The sequence below is a fragment of the Accipiter gentilis genome, chromosome Z, assembly GCF_929443795.1.
Source record: "Accipiter gentilis chromosome Z, bAccGen1.1, whole genome shotgun sequence".
NCBI lineage: Eukaryota > Metazoa > Chordata > Aves > Accipitriformes > Accipitridae > Astur > Astur gentilis.
The window spans coordinates 20,945,978-20,965,296 of NC_064919.1; the positions used below are offsets into that span (position 1 = coordinate 20,945,978).

The window sequence follows — 19,319 nt, forward strand, 5'->3', positions numbered from 1 at the left end:
TTTTTTTTTTTTGTATTTAGTAAATCGCTGTTAGCTAGTATTGGTTTTTTAACATACACCTGCTGGTTTGAGTTTAGGTAGAGATGGGATTTAATTCACATTGATTGCTCGTTCTGAATGGTGATTATAAATTCTTATGTACATGTTTTACAGATGCTGTTGTTGATCTTCTGTCTAGTTTGAGCAGTACTGTAAAGAAAGACCTGAGTGTCTACATAAAAAATTAAAAGGACAAGAAAATGCAAATTAATTTTTGATCAGTAAACTGGAGGTGAAGGATAAACATAATATCTACATTAAATTTGCTTTATCCAAACAGTTGATTTTTTTGCTCCTTGTGTGGTAAAAATACCCAGTTGTTGTCAAAATAATACCCTCACCCCTCAAAAAAAACCCAAAACATCCAAAAGCTCCACACATTTTTCTGAGGATAAAGTGATGCTATAAGCAGAGATTTGACTTGCTGAATGATTTAGATTTCAGGGTAAAACATTTTGGGTCTGTACATGTGTTAGCAGACTTTCATTAATTTTTTGGGGTCAGCTAGGGAAAGAAATCGAACTCCATCCCTGCTGGGCACCTAATACTGTTGTCCAGTAACAACCCAGAAAGGTCGTAGGAATGAGCTGATGTCCTGGTTAGTTCAGGAGTGTCACACCGGATCCTACAGAGCTTGAAGCCTTAGGATATCTTTGGGAGAGAAGTGGGCATCTCTGCAGAGCTCAAATCCAGTTAATGGCTAAGGAGCTCCTCAGGCTATAAAAGGATCTCTCCCCCATGCTTGTGCATGTAAGTCACGTCCTGTTTTATTACAGAACTGAAAAATGGACAGATTCTGCACAACTAGAGCAGCTTTTTTGTTTCTAAGTATTCTCTCTCTTACTTCCATAGAAAGTGCATTGTGAAATGGAGGCTGGTTTTTTCAACCCTTTTTTTTTTCTTCTTTTTTTTTTTTTTTTTTTTTTTTTAACTATATCAGTTTCACTATGTTAGTCACTGGTTCCCTGATACTTTTTCATCTTACTTGAAGTTTTCCTTCTGGGACAAAAAAAGGCACAATAAAATAACAGTAAAAAGAATCACAACTTGTGGTGGGAATGTATCTGGACAGATAAACTGTGTTGTTACGTCAGAGACATTTCATGCTGGTTTTATGTTTTACAAATGGGTAGGTGACAAAAAAATTCTGATGTGTACTATACATTTGCCCAGAGGGCAAGAGATAAACTCTGTAGTCATATAAATTCAAGGGCAGTTCATTATAGACTCTCCTGGTACTCCTGAGAAATCTTTCCCCTGTCAGAAGGACAGTCTGAATGGATGCAAACTTTCTCATCACCAGGGTCTGCCATTTTATGACACATGTGTGCTGCATAATTACAGCTATAGCTTCACAGCACCAGTGGAATATCACCTTTAATGTGTCTGTCTCAAAATAATAAACACCAGGTTTTGTTCCTCTAGAATTACGTTGCATTTTGTACAATGTGGAACAGGGGTGATCTTTGTTGCACATGAGACCTAAAGCAAAGAAACCATCATTTGTGACTGGTTCTGCAGGAAAAAAAATACATAAAATGATAAGAATTTTGTGTATGTCTTAAAATAACATTAAAATGCATTTTTTGTATTTTATTTTCTTTTTTATTGGGAATTTGGTATTAGAAATTGTGAGTGAATTCTACTAAGGTAAGGAAGATTTAATGTTATTATTTGGATAATCTCGATGAGATTTATCCATAGCTAATTGTGCAGTAACCACATCAGCGGCCCATGGCTGTCTTTTTCCTCACATGTGTGAGGTTGGTTTGTAAGGTCCTGTATGATTATAGGTAGCCTCTGAGGGGGCTATGATGGTAGGAAATAGAGGAAAAGAAAAATTAGGTTTTGTTGGAATAAGCCAATTGCAAAAGAAACCAATATTTGTTCTTGGCATTTTAATATAGTTCTGTGAAGCAATGTGAAGCAACCAAATATTATCACTTAGTATTATCTAATACTGTAATATAGGCCAGTGTACTGTCACAAGTACAAGCTATCCAGAGCTCCTGTGTGGAGCATCCTTACAAATAAGTCTTTCCTTTCCCTCTTGCCTGTAGCTGTTTAACAGCTCTTTTGTTTCTTTCCTTACCAAGGAGTTTCTTTAGTTTATGTCGCATCAATCCATTCTGTAGCCATTATAGTTTATTAAAAGATTACATACTGAATTTCAGGAGAGGGTTCAGTATTATATTTAGCCATATGTAGGCAGACCATGATATTTACACAAATCCCTACTACATTTGCAGACGGGTGCTTGAATTTCAGGCTTAGTGCCCAGAACGTGAACGTCTTTTCCTTGTTCCTTCAGATTCACTATTTCATTTTGAGAAGTTCTGTCTGCCTTGGTTTACATATGTGAAGTAAGGTGGTGATGTGAGTTCCTTCTCCTGTAAACTGTCTTTCTTGCTATGAATTTTTCATTGTCTTAGTACAGAAGTGGTTTGTCTGCCTTTATTCTGAAATTTCCAAGAGTAGTCGTATGCTGTACCCTGGAGGAGGTGTTTGGGATCTGACAGTTACCACAGTTCAACTGTACCTTTCAACTTCTAGGCTAATACTTTAAATCCTTATTATTTGGGGGAATTCATGTCTGTCTTTTAAGGGCATAATTTTCCTTTATTCTTTATTGGAGAAAAATAAAAATGCTAAAATAAAAACTGAAATGCAACATGGTATTGGGCTTCAAATAGTGAATAAATGAGTAGCTGTTTTGGTCTTGGAGAGAAGAAGTTTTGTAAATCTTTTTCAAAGATGTTTGAAAGCTCTCTTTCTGAATCATGGTTGTCTGCATTTTGCTGTTTTTAGGAGAAGAAAGGCACTAAACTGAATTGTTGCATATGATTTTTTATGAATTTTATATTACACAACTCTTAGCTACAGTGTGAGCAGTGGAAGCTAAAGTGCTCTTTCATTCTGTGGTGGTTTTGCTTTCATTATTTACTATTTACCACTCGGCACATAAGTGAGTTACTGGTTTGACTGAATAAAGAGTCGCTACCTTCAGTAATGACTTTCACTTTCTTTGTAGTTAACATATGGCTTATAAACCTGAAAAATAAGCTTAGTTTGAATCAATAGTATTAAGACCAAATTATTGAAAGCAGGAAGTAGACATGAAAGCCTCAAAGGGGCAAGAAGGATTGATTCAATGGCACAACTGGAAGCATCTAGTTTCATTTCAGTTATACTCAGGTGCCCCCTCGAGCTCTCCTTCCAGAACGTCACAGATCTCCCGTAAGGACCCCAAGCAATGGCATAAGCTTTTTATTCATGCACCAAAGTTAGCTAATAACATTTCAGCAACTGGTTACTTTATGTATATCCTGTGAGGATGTAAAGGATAAAGATCAGTTTTTAAATATGTACTTCTTTCCTGTGGTGTGTGTTGTAGTTGCCTGTAGATTAAAACTACAGTTGTTCAACTAGGTACTGAGTGAAATGCAGTTTTCAGGAAGGGCTTTTAATTGTCGCATGACCAATTTTTGCTACCTAATAAAGGCACCATCAGTTGCATGTCTTATAAAAAATTGAGTAGGAAAAGGAATCTGGAGGACTGCAAGAGATGTAAGACTGTAGAAACTACAAACAGAAATATGGGAGGTAGAAGAAATCTTGGAATAAAGTGCGTAAATTAGTAAAAGCTTGTAACTTTGGAAACCATTTGCTTTTCTTACAGCAAATGCTATTTCAGGATTTCTTCAGAGGATCTCATATCTTAAGGAGAATATTCATAAAGGGAGATAATGCAGTCTAATACAAGAGGGCAGTTGCTTCTCAGTACCTTATTTATGTTAAAAAATTGTCAGGAGTGTACCAACCTTATGATTGTAGGTGTATAATGTCACCTATACAGAGGTGCGTATTTAAATCTAGACTGTGTGAAAGGTCAGAGCTAAAAGATACTCTGCAGAAGATTTGGATTCAGAAGCTGTCATGTAGAAGCTAAAGTTAAATAATTCAGTCTCCTCCTGCACTGGAAGGCAAAGCATAATATTGAAGGATTACATTTCACTTACAATGATATTGCCAAGTAAACCCTAGAGGGATGGAAATGGAATTTCATTCCAGAGTGTTTTAAGTTATATTCCTTTTGAATTTCAGTGACGAGCTAGCAAACTAGCCATCCTTATCCTTATCCTTATCCTTATCCTTATCCTTATTACTATTATTACTTTACTATGTTGGCAAGAAAAAAGAAATAATGATTAAAAAAACCTGGATGCTTCAGTTCTAGGAAGGACAAAATTGATTGTGGAGAGTGCTTTTGTTTTTCTGTGCTGTCACTGGGGCAAGCTTTTCTCACTGTTTTCACTCTGGCTGTTGTGCAGGTGGTTGACCAGATTGACACACTGACATCTGACCTGCAGCTGGAGGATGAGATGACAGACAGTTCCAAAACGGACACACTCAACAGCAGCTCCAGCAGCACAACAGCTTCCAGCTTGGAGAAGGTCAAGGTGCGGGGCAGCGCACCACTCATCAAGCCGCCCGCGCACCCCTCTGCTATCCTCACTGTGCTGCGGAAGCCGAATCCACCCCCGCCTCCGCCGCGACTGACGCCTGTCAAGTGCGACGAGCCTCCGAGGCTGCCTCCTTCGGCCAACCCTGTCAAGACTAATGGTACCCTGCTGCGAAATGGGGCCTTGCCTGTTGGGCCCAACCGCATCCCAAATGGAGATACATGCTGTATACCGAACAGTAATTTGGAGAAAGCTGCCATGCAGCCTCTGATGCACAGATCTGAGAAAGAGCGGTGTCCTCAGCCGGGAGCAAGGGAACGGGTACGATTTAGTGAAAAAGTGCAGTACCACGGCTATTGTCCCGACTGTGATGTTCGGTATAACATTAAAAACAGGGAGGTGCACTTGCACAGTGAGCCTGCCCGTGTTGTGGGAAAGCTGCCGCACCAGTGCCCACCTCTGCCGCCTCCACCACCTCCGCTGCCTCCATTGCCTCTGGAAAATGGAGGGTTGGGTATAAGTCCCAGTAATAGCTTTCCTCCTCCAAGACCTGCGACTGTGCCTCCACAAACCGCACCAAAACCCCAGAAGACCATCTTGAGGAAATCAACCACTACAACGGTGTGATGTATGCCACTCAAAACAACTCTTTTGTTTTTTTCCTATATATAAACATAAATAGGTAATGAGCACTTTCTACTTGAGCAATAAAAAGACCCAATGTAGTACTCCCCGTATCCAGTGAAGTGGCATAAAAATCACATGGTAAGTACCAAGAGGAATGCTTGTTAAATGTTACTCGTACTCACCAAAAAATGTCATTATGGCAAAGGATGCTGAAAAAATATTCATGCTTTAGCTCATAGGTTATAAATGTCTATTACAGTTTCATATCTGTAGTATGGTTTAAAAGACAGTGAAAAGAAAGTTCAGTTTGAAAATACTGACTGGCAATTGGTGATAGATTTCGGTATATCTGACATAAGCAAATAATTATTGCTCCTGTGTTTTGGGGAAACTTACTGTGTCTAGCAAGTGCTTTTTAAAATGTCATTTGGCGAAGCAAAGTGGAGTACCAGATAACAGCTTTTGACTAAATTCTAGCAAATGCATTTTTCTCTGCCTTACTGCTTCAGTGAAGGCATTGTGTGTGGAGTGGTGCAATAGAAGGTAATGTCGGACTTTCAGACAGCTTGATCTTTGGTGAGGAGGTAAAGAAATAATTGAAAGTTATGTTGACATGGCTTTGGAAAACTGAATTACCTCTCATTTTGTTTCTCACTGGCTCAATGTGCCACAGCCAAGGTGAAGTACAGAGTTTTCAGGTGAGCAGGGATAGTCCCATTCACTTCCCCCCTATCTTCACTGCTCCATCTGCAAAATGGTAGTAATATTTTATCTCTTATGCGATGGTGGTAGATTAAAACAGCAAAGCACAGTCCTGCGTTTTTCACAAAGCTTTAGTCTGGTGCAAATCTCTTTTTGAAGGCAAAGAAAATTTTGCCTCAGGCCTTCAGGGACATCCACTTAATTCATGTAAAGAGCTTTGAAGTTGAAAAGCTCTGTGTAATTACGAAGCATTAACATGCAAAACAAGGTATTTTATTTGTTATCACATTTTGATGGTGAACCCAATTAATATTCTTACTAGTTGAAAAAAAGTCCTCAGTGTTTTTAATTATTTTATGAAAGAACATTCTTTTATTCTGACAAAGAGAGTTGTTGGGACCTAGAGTTAAAAAAAATCAGACCAGTGAAGAAAATCTGATAATAAATCTGTTATTTACAAAAGTTGTGCCAAATTAATCTCAAATAGCCCAACAGCAGATGCTATATAAAAGCAGTATGCTTTTTTCAGCTGAAATGTAAAACATAGGCTATGTCAAAACAGACAAAACTAGACAAAACACATTTTTAATTTAAATTTCCATTTACATTCAGTAATACATATTAAACTGAAAACCAATCTTGAAGCAGTTTCCCTGTGTACACATTATAGTACATTGATAGTATTTAAACCAAAATAGTAAGAATAATCACAACAGACATTCTAACAGATAACTACCCTTTGAAAACATTTGTGGTAAACAAAGACTGTATTTTTTGCAAATACACATTTAGGGTCTAAAACTTTATGTTGTATTCCTTGCATAAAAGTGGCAAAGCAAGGAAATTGTATAAAATTCTTAATCATGCTTTCCCTAAATGTTCCCCACGTGCTTTTCATGATGCACTTTACATTTTATATTGTCTGACTATATTTAAGCTTATGAGAGCTGTTGCCATGTGAAGCCCTAGCACTTGCAGCAGGAGGCAGTAAATCATTCTTCATGTGTGCGTGATCTTTGCTGTCCAAATGAAGTTTGTGTCAGGTGATTCTGCTGACGCCCTGGGACTCCACAGCACCTCCCTTGCTCACACGTTGAAAATCCCATTTGAACACTGGAACAATGTGTGGACATATCTGCTTTGTGTATCTACAGGTTTTTCTTTTAAAAAGAAAACTTTTGCTGTCTGTTTTACTTTATCAATACTGTGGAGATTATGTACCAACTGTTATAAGCTAGTCGGATGGTTTTTTTTTCTTCTTAAAAGAGCTACTGTGTCCAAGAAATTATACAATAATGCAAATCAAACATTGCATAGTTTATATGACATATTTCTGTTTAATCTTAAATTAGAGAAAATAACACAATAGTTTATGGGGGAGGGTCTGTTGCACATCTTACCTCACTTGACTCAATTTTTCCACTATAAACTCATCTCTGATAGCAGAGCATAGTATTTCTCCTCTGGCTTCTGTCCCTGGGCTTGTCACGAGTCCCATGAACAAGTTTGTGCCTCCAAATTAAATGCTGTACTCTATGGATGTGCACTTATATACATGTAGATTTCAGTTTTGTTGCAGTGTGAAGTTTACAGTTCTCAACTCTGGAATGTTTAAGTGGCATCTGACTTACAGCATTTCATGTTCGGTCTTTGTATCCAACATCTTCCATCTAGCACTTTGTCCTCTCTTTGAAAAGTGTTTTCTTGTCTCTTTCCCCATGCCTCCTGAGTACTCTATCACAAACTACTTCCCCTCTTTGTGTTTTTTTCATGAGGAGAAAAATGCTGGGCTATAAAAACAAAAGATGCAGCCTTCTAAATGCAATGCTGCTTTTGGCCAGAAATCAGTCTCCAAATCTGAAGGAAATACATTGTTTTTCTGCAAAGTTTGCTAACCCAGGCTTTCTTTAGTGCACCAAAGTGTTCCAAGGTCTCTGTTAAATCATGCTATGAACATTGAAGCAATTCTTCAATGTGTCCTGCTGTAAGGTATTTTTACCAGTATAACAATTTCACATTATTAACATGACAGAATAAAATTCAGGTTAAAACAGGTAAATTTGCAAAGCATGGGAAGCAATTAACTTTAAGCTTTGCAGCACTGTCTGGAAACTTCTAATTAAAATGGCATAAGAGAGAATGCAATACTGTATTCAGCCAGCAGTGGTTTTTACATTTATATTAGGAGTGTAATCTCTGTGAAGCATTTTTGAACACCTGTAACATAGCATGTTTCACACCTTACTGAGGAAAACCCAATAAACTAACTAGAATCAGATAGGAATTGTCTGCCTTTGAAACGTAAATGTAATATCTTTGAGATTATATTTAGTGTTTTGCAAAGATGTTAATACCTGAAAAACTGAAAGGCCAGTAAGAGTACTCAGAGCTTTAATTCAACATTTGCCATCATTTCAGACTGCTGCTCAGTTTTGATTCACCAAAGGTATTTTAAAGTCTGAATTGTCCAGATCTAGACTTCTCAAATGCAAATAGATGGAGAAGGTGGTTTATATCAATTTAATGAAGGGGACGAGTTTAGGAAAATGGAAATAAGCAATGAAAATTGCTTAATTTATAATAACAGCATTGATTAATAAAAGCTAGCATATGGATGCTTAGTAAGAAAGGAACACTAGGAGAATAGACTCCAATAACGATTCTTTTTAAGGACATAGGGTAAGAATCTTCAAAAAAATAAAAAAAAATCTTTTTATCACCTAGTAAAAGTCACTGTTCTTCCTTCTCTCTTGTATTCTGGAATTGTTATACCTTTCATCACATGGTCCATTGTTCATAGAAACAAGAAAAGATTCCAAATCTTCATCCTCCTTTTTTATTATTAAATTAGTATTTTATTTAAAATGTTATGTGGAGTAAGTGAAGTGGACTACAGCTCTTGTTAACTTCCTTCAGATAACTTGATTATTGGCTTTGAAGCAAACAGAGGGCAGTGTGAATTCTTTAATTACCAGGGGAAGTTGTGTGTGCCCTCTGGACCTGCCCTCTTTGTTTCCGTATTCTAATTATGGCTTTCCTTTCAGTGATACCACAAACAGTAATTTTACATGTGGAGATAAAATCATGCTATGGTTGCTATGTCACTAGTCTGATTTACCCTTAAAGTAGGCATGAGTATTGGGCACATATTTGTACAGAGGCAGTATTTCTCATTCACAGTTTGTATATATGCTGTGATCCATGCTTTTTCAGAGGGGATGTGTGTGTGTAGAAGCAAAATACCTATCCACTGTTCAAACTAGTAATAATAATGAAAGCATCAGGCTTAGAGCTGCGGTAAGGTCTTGTAAGTGAGATATGCACAAAGGCGTGTGGTACAAGAAATGCCTATGGTAAACCATGGTAAGCACAATGTTTAGAATACTTAAACTAAAAAATACTTGGCACCTATTGAATAACCACATTGTATTTTGTAGGGCAACGTGTAATATATAGGATGCAATGGTAACATGCTGCAGCCTGGCATTTCTGAATTGACTAGCGCAGACTGTGCAGTTCATAATGAAGCAGCAGCAGCAGCCCTGGAGTCACTGGCTCAGCATGCTGTAGCGCAGTGCATACAAACTGCAGTTCAGCCTCATCTTTGTTTGGTAGCAATTACATGGTGATGGTTTTTAAATGGGAAAAACTAGCAGGGATTTTATCTCGCTGGCCTGCTTTGTGGTGGAGAAGAGCCCAAGAGAGCAAGTTTCTCCCTCAGTCATAATTTTGACAAGGTATCTGTAGTAGTCCATCTTAGGATAGCTATGGGAAGCACACACAAGTTAACTTTCATTCCTGATCTTAAATGATTTGACATCTGGCTACCTCATGCTAGTCAAAGAGCTCTCTTGTTAGCTGAGACTGGAGCTGCTGGGATAAGTGGACTTGACCAGGTGTTCTGCTGCAGGAGAGTGGCCCATGCTCTTGTCAACCTGTGCAAGGCTGCTGCTGTTCTCTGTTTTTTCACATTTGTTCATATATGGCAAAGTCCCCATTTTACTACCTGGTTGGAGGATTTTGTTGAGAAATTGCATCATTCACTATATCCATCAGCTGGGCTGCATTATTTCAGTCGTGTAAGCAGGTGGGACCACGGCTCTATTTAGGTTGTCCAGTCTTTTGGGATGCTGAATCTTTGGAAATTTTGAAACACAGTTTTCTTATTGTTTAGATAATCAGTCTCTTGTCAGGTTATAAAAATAAGGTGAGAATTTCTCATGCAGGTATGACCAAGAGGAACTAGAAGTTTCATGCTTTGCAGAACTGTTAGCACTATGTATCTTTTGTGGTGTGAAAATGTTTTTTATAGATAGATGAGAAAAAAGTCAGGTCTGATCTGGTAAAAGAACATAAATCGCACCTGATAGCCAGCCAACAGCAGTGCTTTGAACAATGAGTAAGACTAGGACCATTCTGCTGCCTTGCTTGGGGAAGATAAAAAGCAAAGCTCCAGAATTTGCTGTGCTTTCTCCTCAAGAGAAGAGGTTTTTTTCTTTCACCCTGAAATATTTGATGTGTATACTAAGACTCTAAGGAACTGAGCACAGTCTGCCTCACTGTTGATTGTAAATTATGTTCATAATAAGAAATTATATTTTTATAAGACTTTTCTGATCTCAGATCTGTCCCTTTATATTGTTTGTCTGAACTTTTGACTTGATTTCTTTCACAATCTTGCAAGGAATAATGGGGAAAAAATACAAAAGAAGGGAAAAGTAATAGGTAAACTATGAAGAAAGAAAAGGAATTTTGAACAAATATATTTATGTAATTCTGCAGCAGTGCTTGCATGATGATGACTACATCAATCCCGGAGTTTGTTTTTCTTTAAGTAGGGTTATTATCATTACTTAATCTTGAATCACTTTAAGCTTAAGAGAGCAAGAAAAAAGCTAGTCAGTGGCAGAATTTTTCATAGCAGTGTTTATTTATTTTCTTTCCAGTTCAATGTTGACTTTGCTAAATGAAAGTTATTAATGCATGTCAGTCTCCTTCCTGGATAAATTAGCATGTGAAAAACAGAACATGATGATAATGTCTTTTTGTTTAAATCTCTAATGCCTACAGAACATTTTGGTTTTAATTTTTTGCAAGTACAGTGATGATTGTGTACTGGAGCTACAAATTACATTATTTTCCATCACCGAGGAGTAACTAACATACTGTAATTTTAATGGATGATTGTTTTCCTTCAGTGTCACAATTTCAACATGATTACATGGTTCAACTTTACAATGTTAATTTTGGGCTTCAAACCCATGTGAGATAAAACATTGTGTTTAGCAGTCATTAAGATGAACTACAACCAACACCAGTGGAAGCTGACTAGTGGCAGAATCTTTCTGGTACTACAAAAAAAGCTGTTTGTATGTCTGTATGTTCCAGTTTCTTCCTTGTTTATAAAAAAGATTCCACAGTGACATCTACTTTGGTAAATGTTAGATTTGCAAATATTTGATATGAGGTAATACTGATTCATTGAAGATAATGCAAAGCAAAAGAAAAACCTTGCTGATTCTTACAATATCATGTATTTACTCTTAAGAGAAAAGTATATAGCAATTATTTCTCAATAGTATGTAACAAGACACATATGAAGAAAAGCACTTACACTACTACATAGTAATTGTTACAGGTGAAAATGCACTTCTTTCACATTGGACAGCAATACATCTCTCTGTACTGATGAAATGTAAGAAAGAAATGGACTGGATACAACTTCTAAGTTTATCCATATCTGTGTGGACCAGCTTCCTCATACTGTGTTATTAAACAAGTCCAGTTGAATCAGTACCAAAAAATGAACAGATAAAGTGATTTTTGTTTTGCTTGCTTTCCTTCTTTTTAGGGGTTATAAGACAGTATGGGCCTTTCTGTATCTGTAAGAAACAGAGACTTTTTAAAAATTATTTATTTTTTTAAAGCATGGGATGTGCATATGCTTGTGAAATGAGTCTAGCACAGTGGGAAGAGTGGTTATAGTGCAGGCAGAATCAGAAATAATATAGCCAGGTCATTCTGTCCGTGATGGAAACAGCAAAATTCACCTGTATTTGAAAGCTGCCTCCATGTACTCCAGCTTTTAAAATACAGAGGTTTTGAAGAATGTTAATAAATAAATCTGCTGATACCTTAACTTGTGCTATGTTACCTAGACAGGAAAGTATTTCAAATGCTTCTCTCTTTTTAGCTCACTGACTAAAAGGAATAAAAGTCACTTTTGCTGTTTAGGATATAACTGAAAAATAGGGGTGATATCCTTATTAAAAGGAAGTTCCTGTGCTAGAATTGAAGACAGAGAAATAATGGAGAAAGCTAAGGGTGTTCAGTAGAACTTTTATAATTAGCAGTAGAGGGGACTTATATTATTAGCTGTCAAGTGAATGTAGAACCCATTAATGAGTGCATAGAAAACATGAGATTTAATAATACATAGTAAATAAAGAAAAATGTGGTTAAGTGCTTTAAATCCTGTCCTGTGGGACAGGAAAATGATAAATTTAAATGGCGATTCTAATGAGATAGTGAGATAATATCTCTGGGACTTGTCCTTTAGATACAGCATGAAGGAAGGTGTGATGCATAGCTGCCCTGCCCAGGAGGAGCACTGGGAGGGAATGACAAACAACTTCCTGGAGGGACTGCATTCCTAGCACTGCAGCATTTCTAGACCTGATACTTAATCAGATATAAGGGACATTATATCTCAGTATCCCTTGCATAGCCAGACACGTCTGCAGGTCAGTGTAGTAAGGCGGCAGTGCCTCAGTGCACTACAGAAAACATAAACCACAAAATTTGCCTAGCCCAGGGTTTAATTCTACCAGAATTATATAGTACTTGGGTAGTCTGAAAGTTTGGCTTTTTGTACGCTTTCATTATCTTCTCCTTCCCTGCTCCTCCCTTTCTTTCTCCACAAATGCAGAGTAGCATAAAAATGGGATAAAGTTTGCCTCTAAGTGTTTAGCTTTATCTAATGTGGATCAATATTACTAAAATTTTTTAGATGTGACAATAAAAAAAATTTGTAAAGGATATTCAGATACTCTCAGTTCACTTTTAACTGGAAACATGACAATCATCAACAGTAAGTGCCAGGAATTGAACAAGAGAGTAAACTATTTACCTTCCCTGCCTTAGCACGCATTCACTGATACCAGACAGCCAGTTTGACTCCCCATGCTATTACTGAGTTTACTTTTAAGCAGATGATTGAAACTAAGGTCTCTGTGGTTGTCACAAACTAAAGGTGTTGTATTTCACAGATTGAAGGGCTTCTTGATGTGTCTGTCACAGATGAACATATTCACAGCATTATGGCCAGTGCTTTTCATCCTTAATATTCAGAATAAAGATTCTGACACAATCCTTCATGCTTGAATATTGGAGGAGAGAAAAGAGTGGGATTTTTTTATCATCTCTTCGAGCAACATCAAAAGCTTTCCATCAGAAACCTATGTAGTTTCTTGTCAGAACTGGCCTGGCCTTCTAGACTCTGATTTTAGCCTGAAGATTAAAAGGCTGAGGTTCCCTGGAGCTTTCAACTTCCCATCAAAGTATTGGTAGCTCAGGTGGTCTATTTTTGTAGCTCATAGTAGTAAATCTATCAAAAGACTGAAATAAAACCTTTCCTGAAACTATTTTAATGGTATATTTGTTTCCATGAATTTTTAATAACTTCTTATTGTTCTGAAGTGAAATAAAACTTCTATCAAAATACTATAATTTGCGACCAATATGAATACTCCCAGCTTGTGTCCAGTCAAGTCTTTAAGGCAGCATATGTCATGGACAAGAAAATCTTACAGAATGACTGCTGTAAATATAAGAACTGTCTTGTGTGTTTGTTTAGTGGAGCGTAGGATTGCTTGCTGCTCTCACATCAGCCCTTACTTTCCCAGTGGATGTTAACAGGACATTGTGTACAAATTTGGAATTGCAATTTTCTTTTTATATTGGAAATCAACTCCCCCTTTTTTTTTTTATGTTTCCAAAGAGCTGTAATATTCAATGGGTGGCTCATGCCAAGCAGTAAAATGTAGGAAAGCAAGCTTTGCATACTCCAATGTCCAAATACATGATCAACAAATATCTCCTAAAATATATTCACCGGTAGGGCTTAAAAATGCTTAGAACTTCCCTTGAACGGAAACTAGGAATAAAGTATTTAAAATATCCTAACTTTGTTATTTTTAAAATGCAAGGAAAAAAATACTGAGTTTCTTTCATTCAGCAAGGTTTCCACTTGTTCAAGTTTTAACCTCTAAGTGTGTAATACTCCTGATAGAAATGGGTAGTGACAGTCTCTGCCTCTAGAGAATTTACAAGTCTAGATTCAGGAAGTATCTGACGCCACCAAGGTAATTTTATACTAGCTGACTTGGGAGCAAGAAAGTATTAAAACTTGATGGACTGTATGGGGTGCAGTCTTCCAATAAAATACATTTTTAGTTTAGAAGGACCTAAAGGAATAAAAGGATACCAAAGAGAAAAATTACAGACTTCTCACATTTAGCTATGTATACAATGATTTTAAATACAGTTTCTGTTGGTATTGAGGCAAAATCAAGTGGTTCAGAGGACAAACAGATTAATGAATGTTGCTGAATAGGTGTCAAAAGTGGGAAGAAAAAGTAAAAGCTACATAAAAACATTTTACCAGTTGTTCCAGTATTTCACCACCCTCATCATAGAAAATTTCTTCCTTATATCTAGTCTGAATCTACCCTCCTTTAGTTTAAAACCAATACCCCATGTCCTATCCCTACAGGTCTTACTAAAAATCCATCACCGTCTTTTTTAAAGGCCCCCTTTAAGTATTGAAGGGCTGCAAGAAGGTCTCCCCAGGGTCTTCTCTTCTCCAGGCTGAACAACCCCAACACTCTCAGCCTTTCTTCATAGCAGGGGTGTTCCATCCCTCTGATCATTTTTGTGGCCCTCCTCTGGCCAGAATATACATCTTGTTTCAGCTTCACAACAGTAATGTGTTAAATATACAAAGGTGTGTGTTTTACTTCAAGATAGATGATAGAGGTAGACATACATACTGGGGTCAACTCTGTGCAACAGAACTAGATGGAGGAGCTGAAAGTGGATGGCACATCTTGACTTCCATGGGTTTTTCCACTGGGATAGGTGCTGCTTGTTTGGCTGTTGTTCCATGGTCATTTATAGCTGATATGCACCTACCAGGCCGCTTTGCAGCTGTACAGCCTTGGTCTGGTGCAAGTGCGCAGGCCTGGTGACATTTCAGTTGATTTAGTCTGTGTTTCTGGGTGTCTGTGTCAGGTTGCCATTGCCTAGTGCACCAGGTGCTACCCACTGCCCATTGTTTCTCGGCTGAAGTGGCAGGTCCAGCCAAAGCATCCCAGGCACTGCTGGATCCTATCTATCAGCTGGTTTTGTATTTCAGCTTAGACACAACCAAGCTTCTCATAGAAGGAACAAGACTTCTTAGGAGTCCATTATTATCCCTAGTCTTGCTGTAGCCCTACTTCAGAGTTTTTCCTCTATCCTGCCAGTTGGGGGCAGTGATATTGGAAGAAGCAGATGGACTCAGTCTATTAATGCATGTCTCTGTGGCTGGTGTCACTGCCAGAATTTTGGGTTTTTCAATAATGGGCTGGTCTACACAGCACCAGGCCTGCTGCTGTCAGATGGGTTTCATCTTTCTCAAAGGGGGAGGAGGGTCTTTGCTCCTGAGCTAGTGGGACTGATTGACAGAACTTTAAACTAGACTTGAAGTGTGAGTGGGATAATGTCAGGCTTACCTGTGACAAGCCATGGGATGGCATGCCAAGGTTAGAGGGATGGGGTGCTAGTGAGGGCCCTCAGGCTGTTGCTCTGAGACTTGCTGGGTACACTGGAGCACACTTAAGTCTTACGGAGATGAGCCAGTGGCTCCTGAGGTAATAGGAGCCAACAGGGAACACTGGTGAAATACCTCAAAGGAATTAAGGTGTGTTCCTCTAAAAAGGTGACATGGCTGACAGCCCAGCTGAAGCACTTGGTGGGATGAATCCCATGACTAGACTGTGGCTATTGATAGCTACAGGCTGTTCACAAGGGACAGGCAAGAAAGGAGGGGCAGAGGGATTGCCTCCTATGTCAAGAATTGGATGAATTGTGAAGAGCTGTCTCTGAAGAATAGCCATGAGCAGGTTGAAGGAAATAGAGACTGAGGCAACAAAGAGAACCTTGTGGTTGGTGTTTTCTATAGGCCGCCCAATCAAGGGGAGCCTATTGACAAAGCCTTCTTACCCCAGTACAGGAGGCATCATGCTTACAGGCTCTTTTCCTACTGGGGGACTTCAACCACCCTGACATCTGCTGGAAAAGTAGCACGGTGAGCTGTAGGCAATCCAGGAGACTCCTGGAGCGCATTGAGGATAACTTCTTAAGCCAGGTAATAGGCAGCCCTACCAGAGGGGACATGATACTGGACCTGTTGATCACCAACGCAAGTGAGCTAATCAGTGACGTCAAGATTGGAGGCAGCCTGGACTGCAGTGATCATACACTGATGGACTTCACAGTCCTGAGGGATATAAGTCAGGACAAGAGTAAACTGAGGACCCTGAATTTTAGCAAAGCAAAATTCCAACTGTTCAAGGAATTAGTCAGTGGGACCCCCTAAGAAACTGCCCTCAGGGACAAGGGAACAGGACAGAGCTGGCAGATCTTTAAGGTCTCTTTCCATAGAGGGCAAGAGCTCTCAATCCCCAGGTGTAAGAAATCAGGAAAGGAAGGCAAGAGACCAGCATGGCTGAGTCAAGACCTGGTGGCCACACTAAAAGGCAAGAAGGAAATGCACAGGCAATGGAAGCAGGGCAGGTATCCTGGGAAGAGTACAGGGACATTGCCTGGTTGTGTAGGGATGGGGTCAGGAAGTCCAAGGTGTAGCTGGACCTGAACTTGGAAAGGGATGTAAAGAATAATAAGGGCTTCTATAGGTGTGTCAGGCAGAAAAGGAAGGTCAAAGAAAGTGTACCCTGCTGATGGACACGACTGGCAAACTGGTAACAGGAGATGAGGAAAAGGCTGAGGTACTCAACAACTTTTTTGTCTCCACTGGAAATTTGTCTTCCCACACCTCTCAACTGGATGGACCTCAAGACAAGGACTGGAGGAGCAAAGTCCCTCCCACTGTAAAAGAAGATCAGGTTTGAGACAACCTGAGGAAGCTGCATATTTAAGTCTGTGGGACTTGACGAGATGCATCCCAGAGTCCTGAGGGAATTCACTGATGTAGTTGCTAAGCCACTGTCCATGATATTTTAAAAGTCCTGGCAGTCAGATGAAGTCCCCAGTGACTGCAAAAAAGGAAGCATTGCACCCATTTTTAAAAAGAGTAGAAAGGAGGACCCTGGGAACTACTGACCTGTCAGCCTCACCTCTGTGCCTGGGAAGATCATGGAACAGATCCTCCTAGAAGCTGTGCTAAGGCACATGGAGGACAGGGAGGTGATTTGAGACAGCCAGCATGCCTTCACCAAGGGCAAGTCTTGCCTGATCAGCCTAGTAGCCTTCTGTGATGGAGTGACTACATCAGTGGACAAGGGAAGACCTATGGATGTCATCTATCTGTACAGCCTTTGACATGGTCCCCCACAACATCCTTCTCTCTAAATTGGAGAGATACGGATTTGATGGGTGGACTATTCAGTCGATAAGGAATTGGCTGGGTGGTCATGGCCAGAGTGCAGTGGTCGATGTCTCGATGTCTGAATGGAGATCAGTGATAAGTAGTGTCCCTCAGGGGTCTGTATTGGGACCAGTACTGTTTAATATCTTCATCAATGACATAGTGGGATTGAGTGCACCCTCAGCAAGTTTGCAGATGACATGAAGCTGACTGGTGTGGTTGACATGCCTGAGGAAAGGGATGCCATCCAGAGGGACCTGGACAAGTTCAAGAAGTGGGCCCATGTGAACCTCATGAGGTTCAACAAGGCCAAGTGCAAGGTTCTGCACCTGGGTCTGGGCAATCCCCAGTATTGATGCAGACAGGGGGATGAAGGGACTGAGAGCAGCTCTGCAGAGAAGGACTTGGGGATACTGGTGGATGAAAAGCTGGGCATGAGCCAGCAGTGTGAGCTCACAGCACAGAAAGCCAACTGTGTCCTGGGCTACATCAAAAGAAGGGTGGCCAGCAGGTCGAGGGAGGTGATTCTGTCCCTCTGCTCTGCTCTGGTGAGACCCCACCTGGAGTACGGTGTCCAGCAGTGGGGTCCCCAGTACAAAAAAAGACACGGACCTGTTGGAGCGGGTCCAGAGGAGGGCCACAAAAATGATCAGAGGGATGGAATACCCCTGCTATGAAGAAAGGCTGAGAGAGTTGGAGTTGTTCAGCCTGGAGAAGAGAAGACCCTGGGGAGACCTTCTTGCAGCCCTTCAATACTTAAAGGGGCCCTTTAAAAAAGACGGTGATGGATTTTTAGTAAGACCTGTAGGGATAGGACATAGGGTATTGGTTTTAAACTAAAGGAGGGTAGTTACAGACTAGATATAAGGAAGAAATTTTCTATGATGAGGGTGGTGAAATGCTGGAACAAGTTGTCCAGAGAGGTGGTAGATGCCCCATCCCTGGAAACATTTAAGGTCAGTTTGGGTGGGGCTTTGAGCAACCTGATCTGGTTGAAGATGTCCCTGCTTATAGCAAAGGGGGTTGGACTAGATGACCTTTAAAGGTCCCTTCCAGTCCAAACTATTCTATGATTCTATGATACTGTCCCTTTGACCTATGCATGTCCCTAAGGATGGACTGTATAATTCTCACTCTTCAGAAGGCAGGGACTTGATTAGGTGCTGCTAAAAGTATTTAGTCACATCAGCACTTCTGTTTGATGTGTGATGACTGGAGAGGCAGTTAAATTCTGATTAAGAACTTTGAAAGGCATAGTAGAGTGCAAGGAGAATCATTATTGTGTGGAGGCCTGAAGAAATGAGCTTCTGTGGACATAGTATAAATATTCCCTGAATCACGTCTCTAAACAGATGTGGATGGTTCCTCTTCAGGGTCGTTTATATGATAGCCCAAAGATGTGTTGGTGCCATCTTATGTGAGTCATGGTATACCCACAGTGATGTCTATATATAGTGGTAGTATGGTAACTGGTAATGTAACTCTTGGGTTAGAAAAGATACTTATTCCAGTGGGTGAACATCTCCAATCTTTACTAGTTCAGAGCACATCTTTCTAGGAGAAAGTTATTAATAAATTACAGTCATCACAATACCAAAGTTAATAGATTAAAATAAGAATAGGAATGTTTTGGCTATCATGCAAAAAACTCTCTAGGCTTTGGAGAAAAGACAGGTAGTACTAGGAAAATTAGGAAAACGTTCTTCACTGAGGACAGTGGGTCACTGGAACAGGGTCCCCAGGGAAGTGGTCATGGCACCAAGTCTGTCAAAGTTCATAGAGTGTCTGGATGCCACTCTTAGTCATATGGTTTAGTTTTAGGTAGTCCTCCAAGGAGCAGG

General features: G+C 39.6%; 1 protein-coding gene across 3 annotated transcripts in view; it reads left to right on the top strand.

The window, feature by feature from the left end:
• PRR16 (proline rich 16) overlaps positions 1-19,319 on the top strand; it is a 180,400-nt gene that overhangs the window by 107,695 nt on the left and 53,386 nt on the right. For 2 of the 3 annotated variants that reach the window (XM_049795833.1, XM_049795835.1), the window contains exon 2: positions 4,371-5,267. In XM_049795833.1, the coding sequence (XP_049651790.1) occupies positions 4,371-5,129 (759 nt within the window). In that variant the 3' untranslated portion in view covers positions 5,130-5,267. Of the gene's footprint in view, positions 1-4,370; positions 5,268-13,099; positions 13,211-19,319 lie in introns of those variants that run through there. The other variant, XM_049795834.1, reaches the window with a different exon arrangement.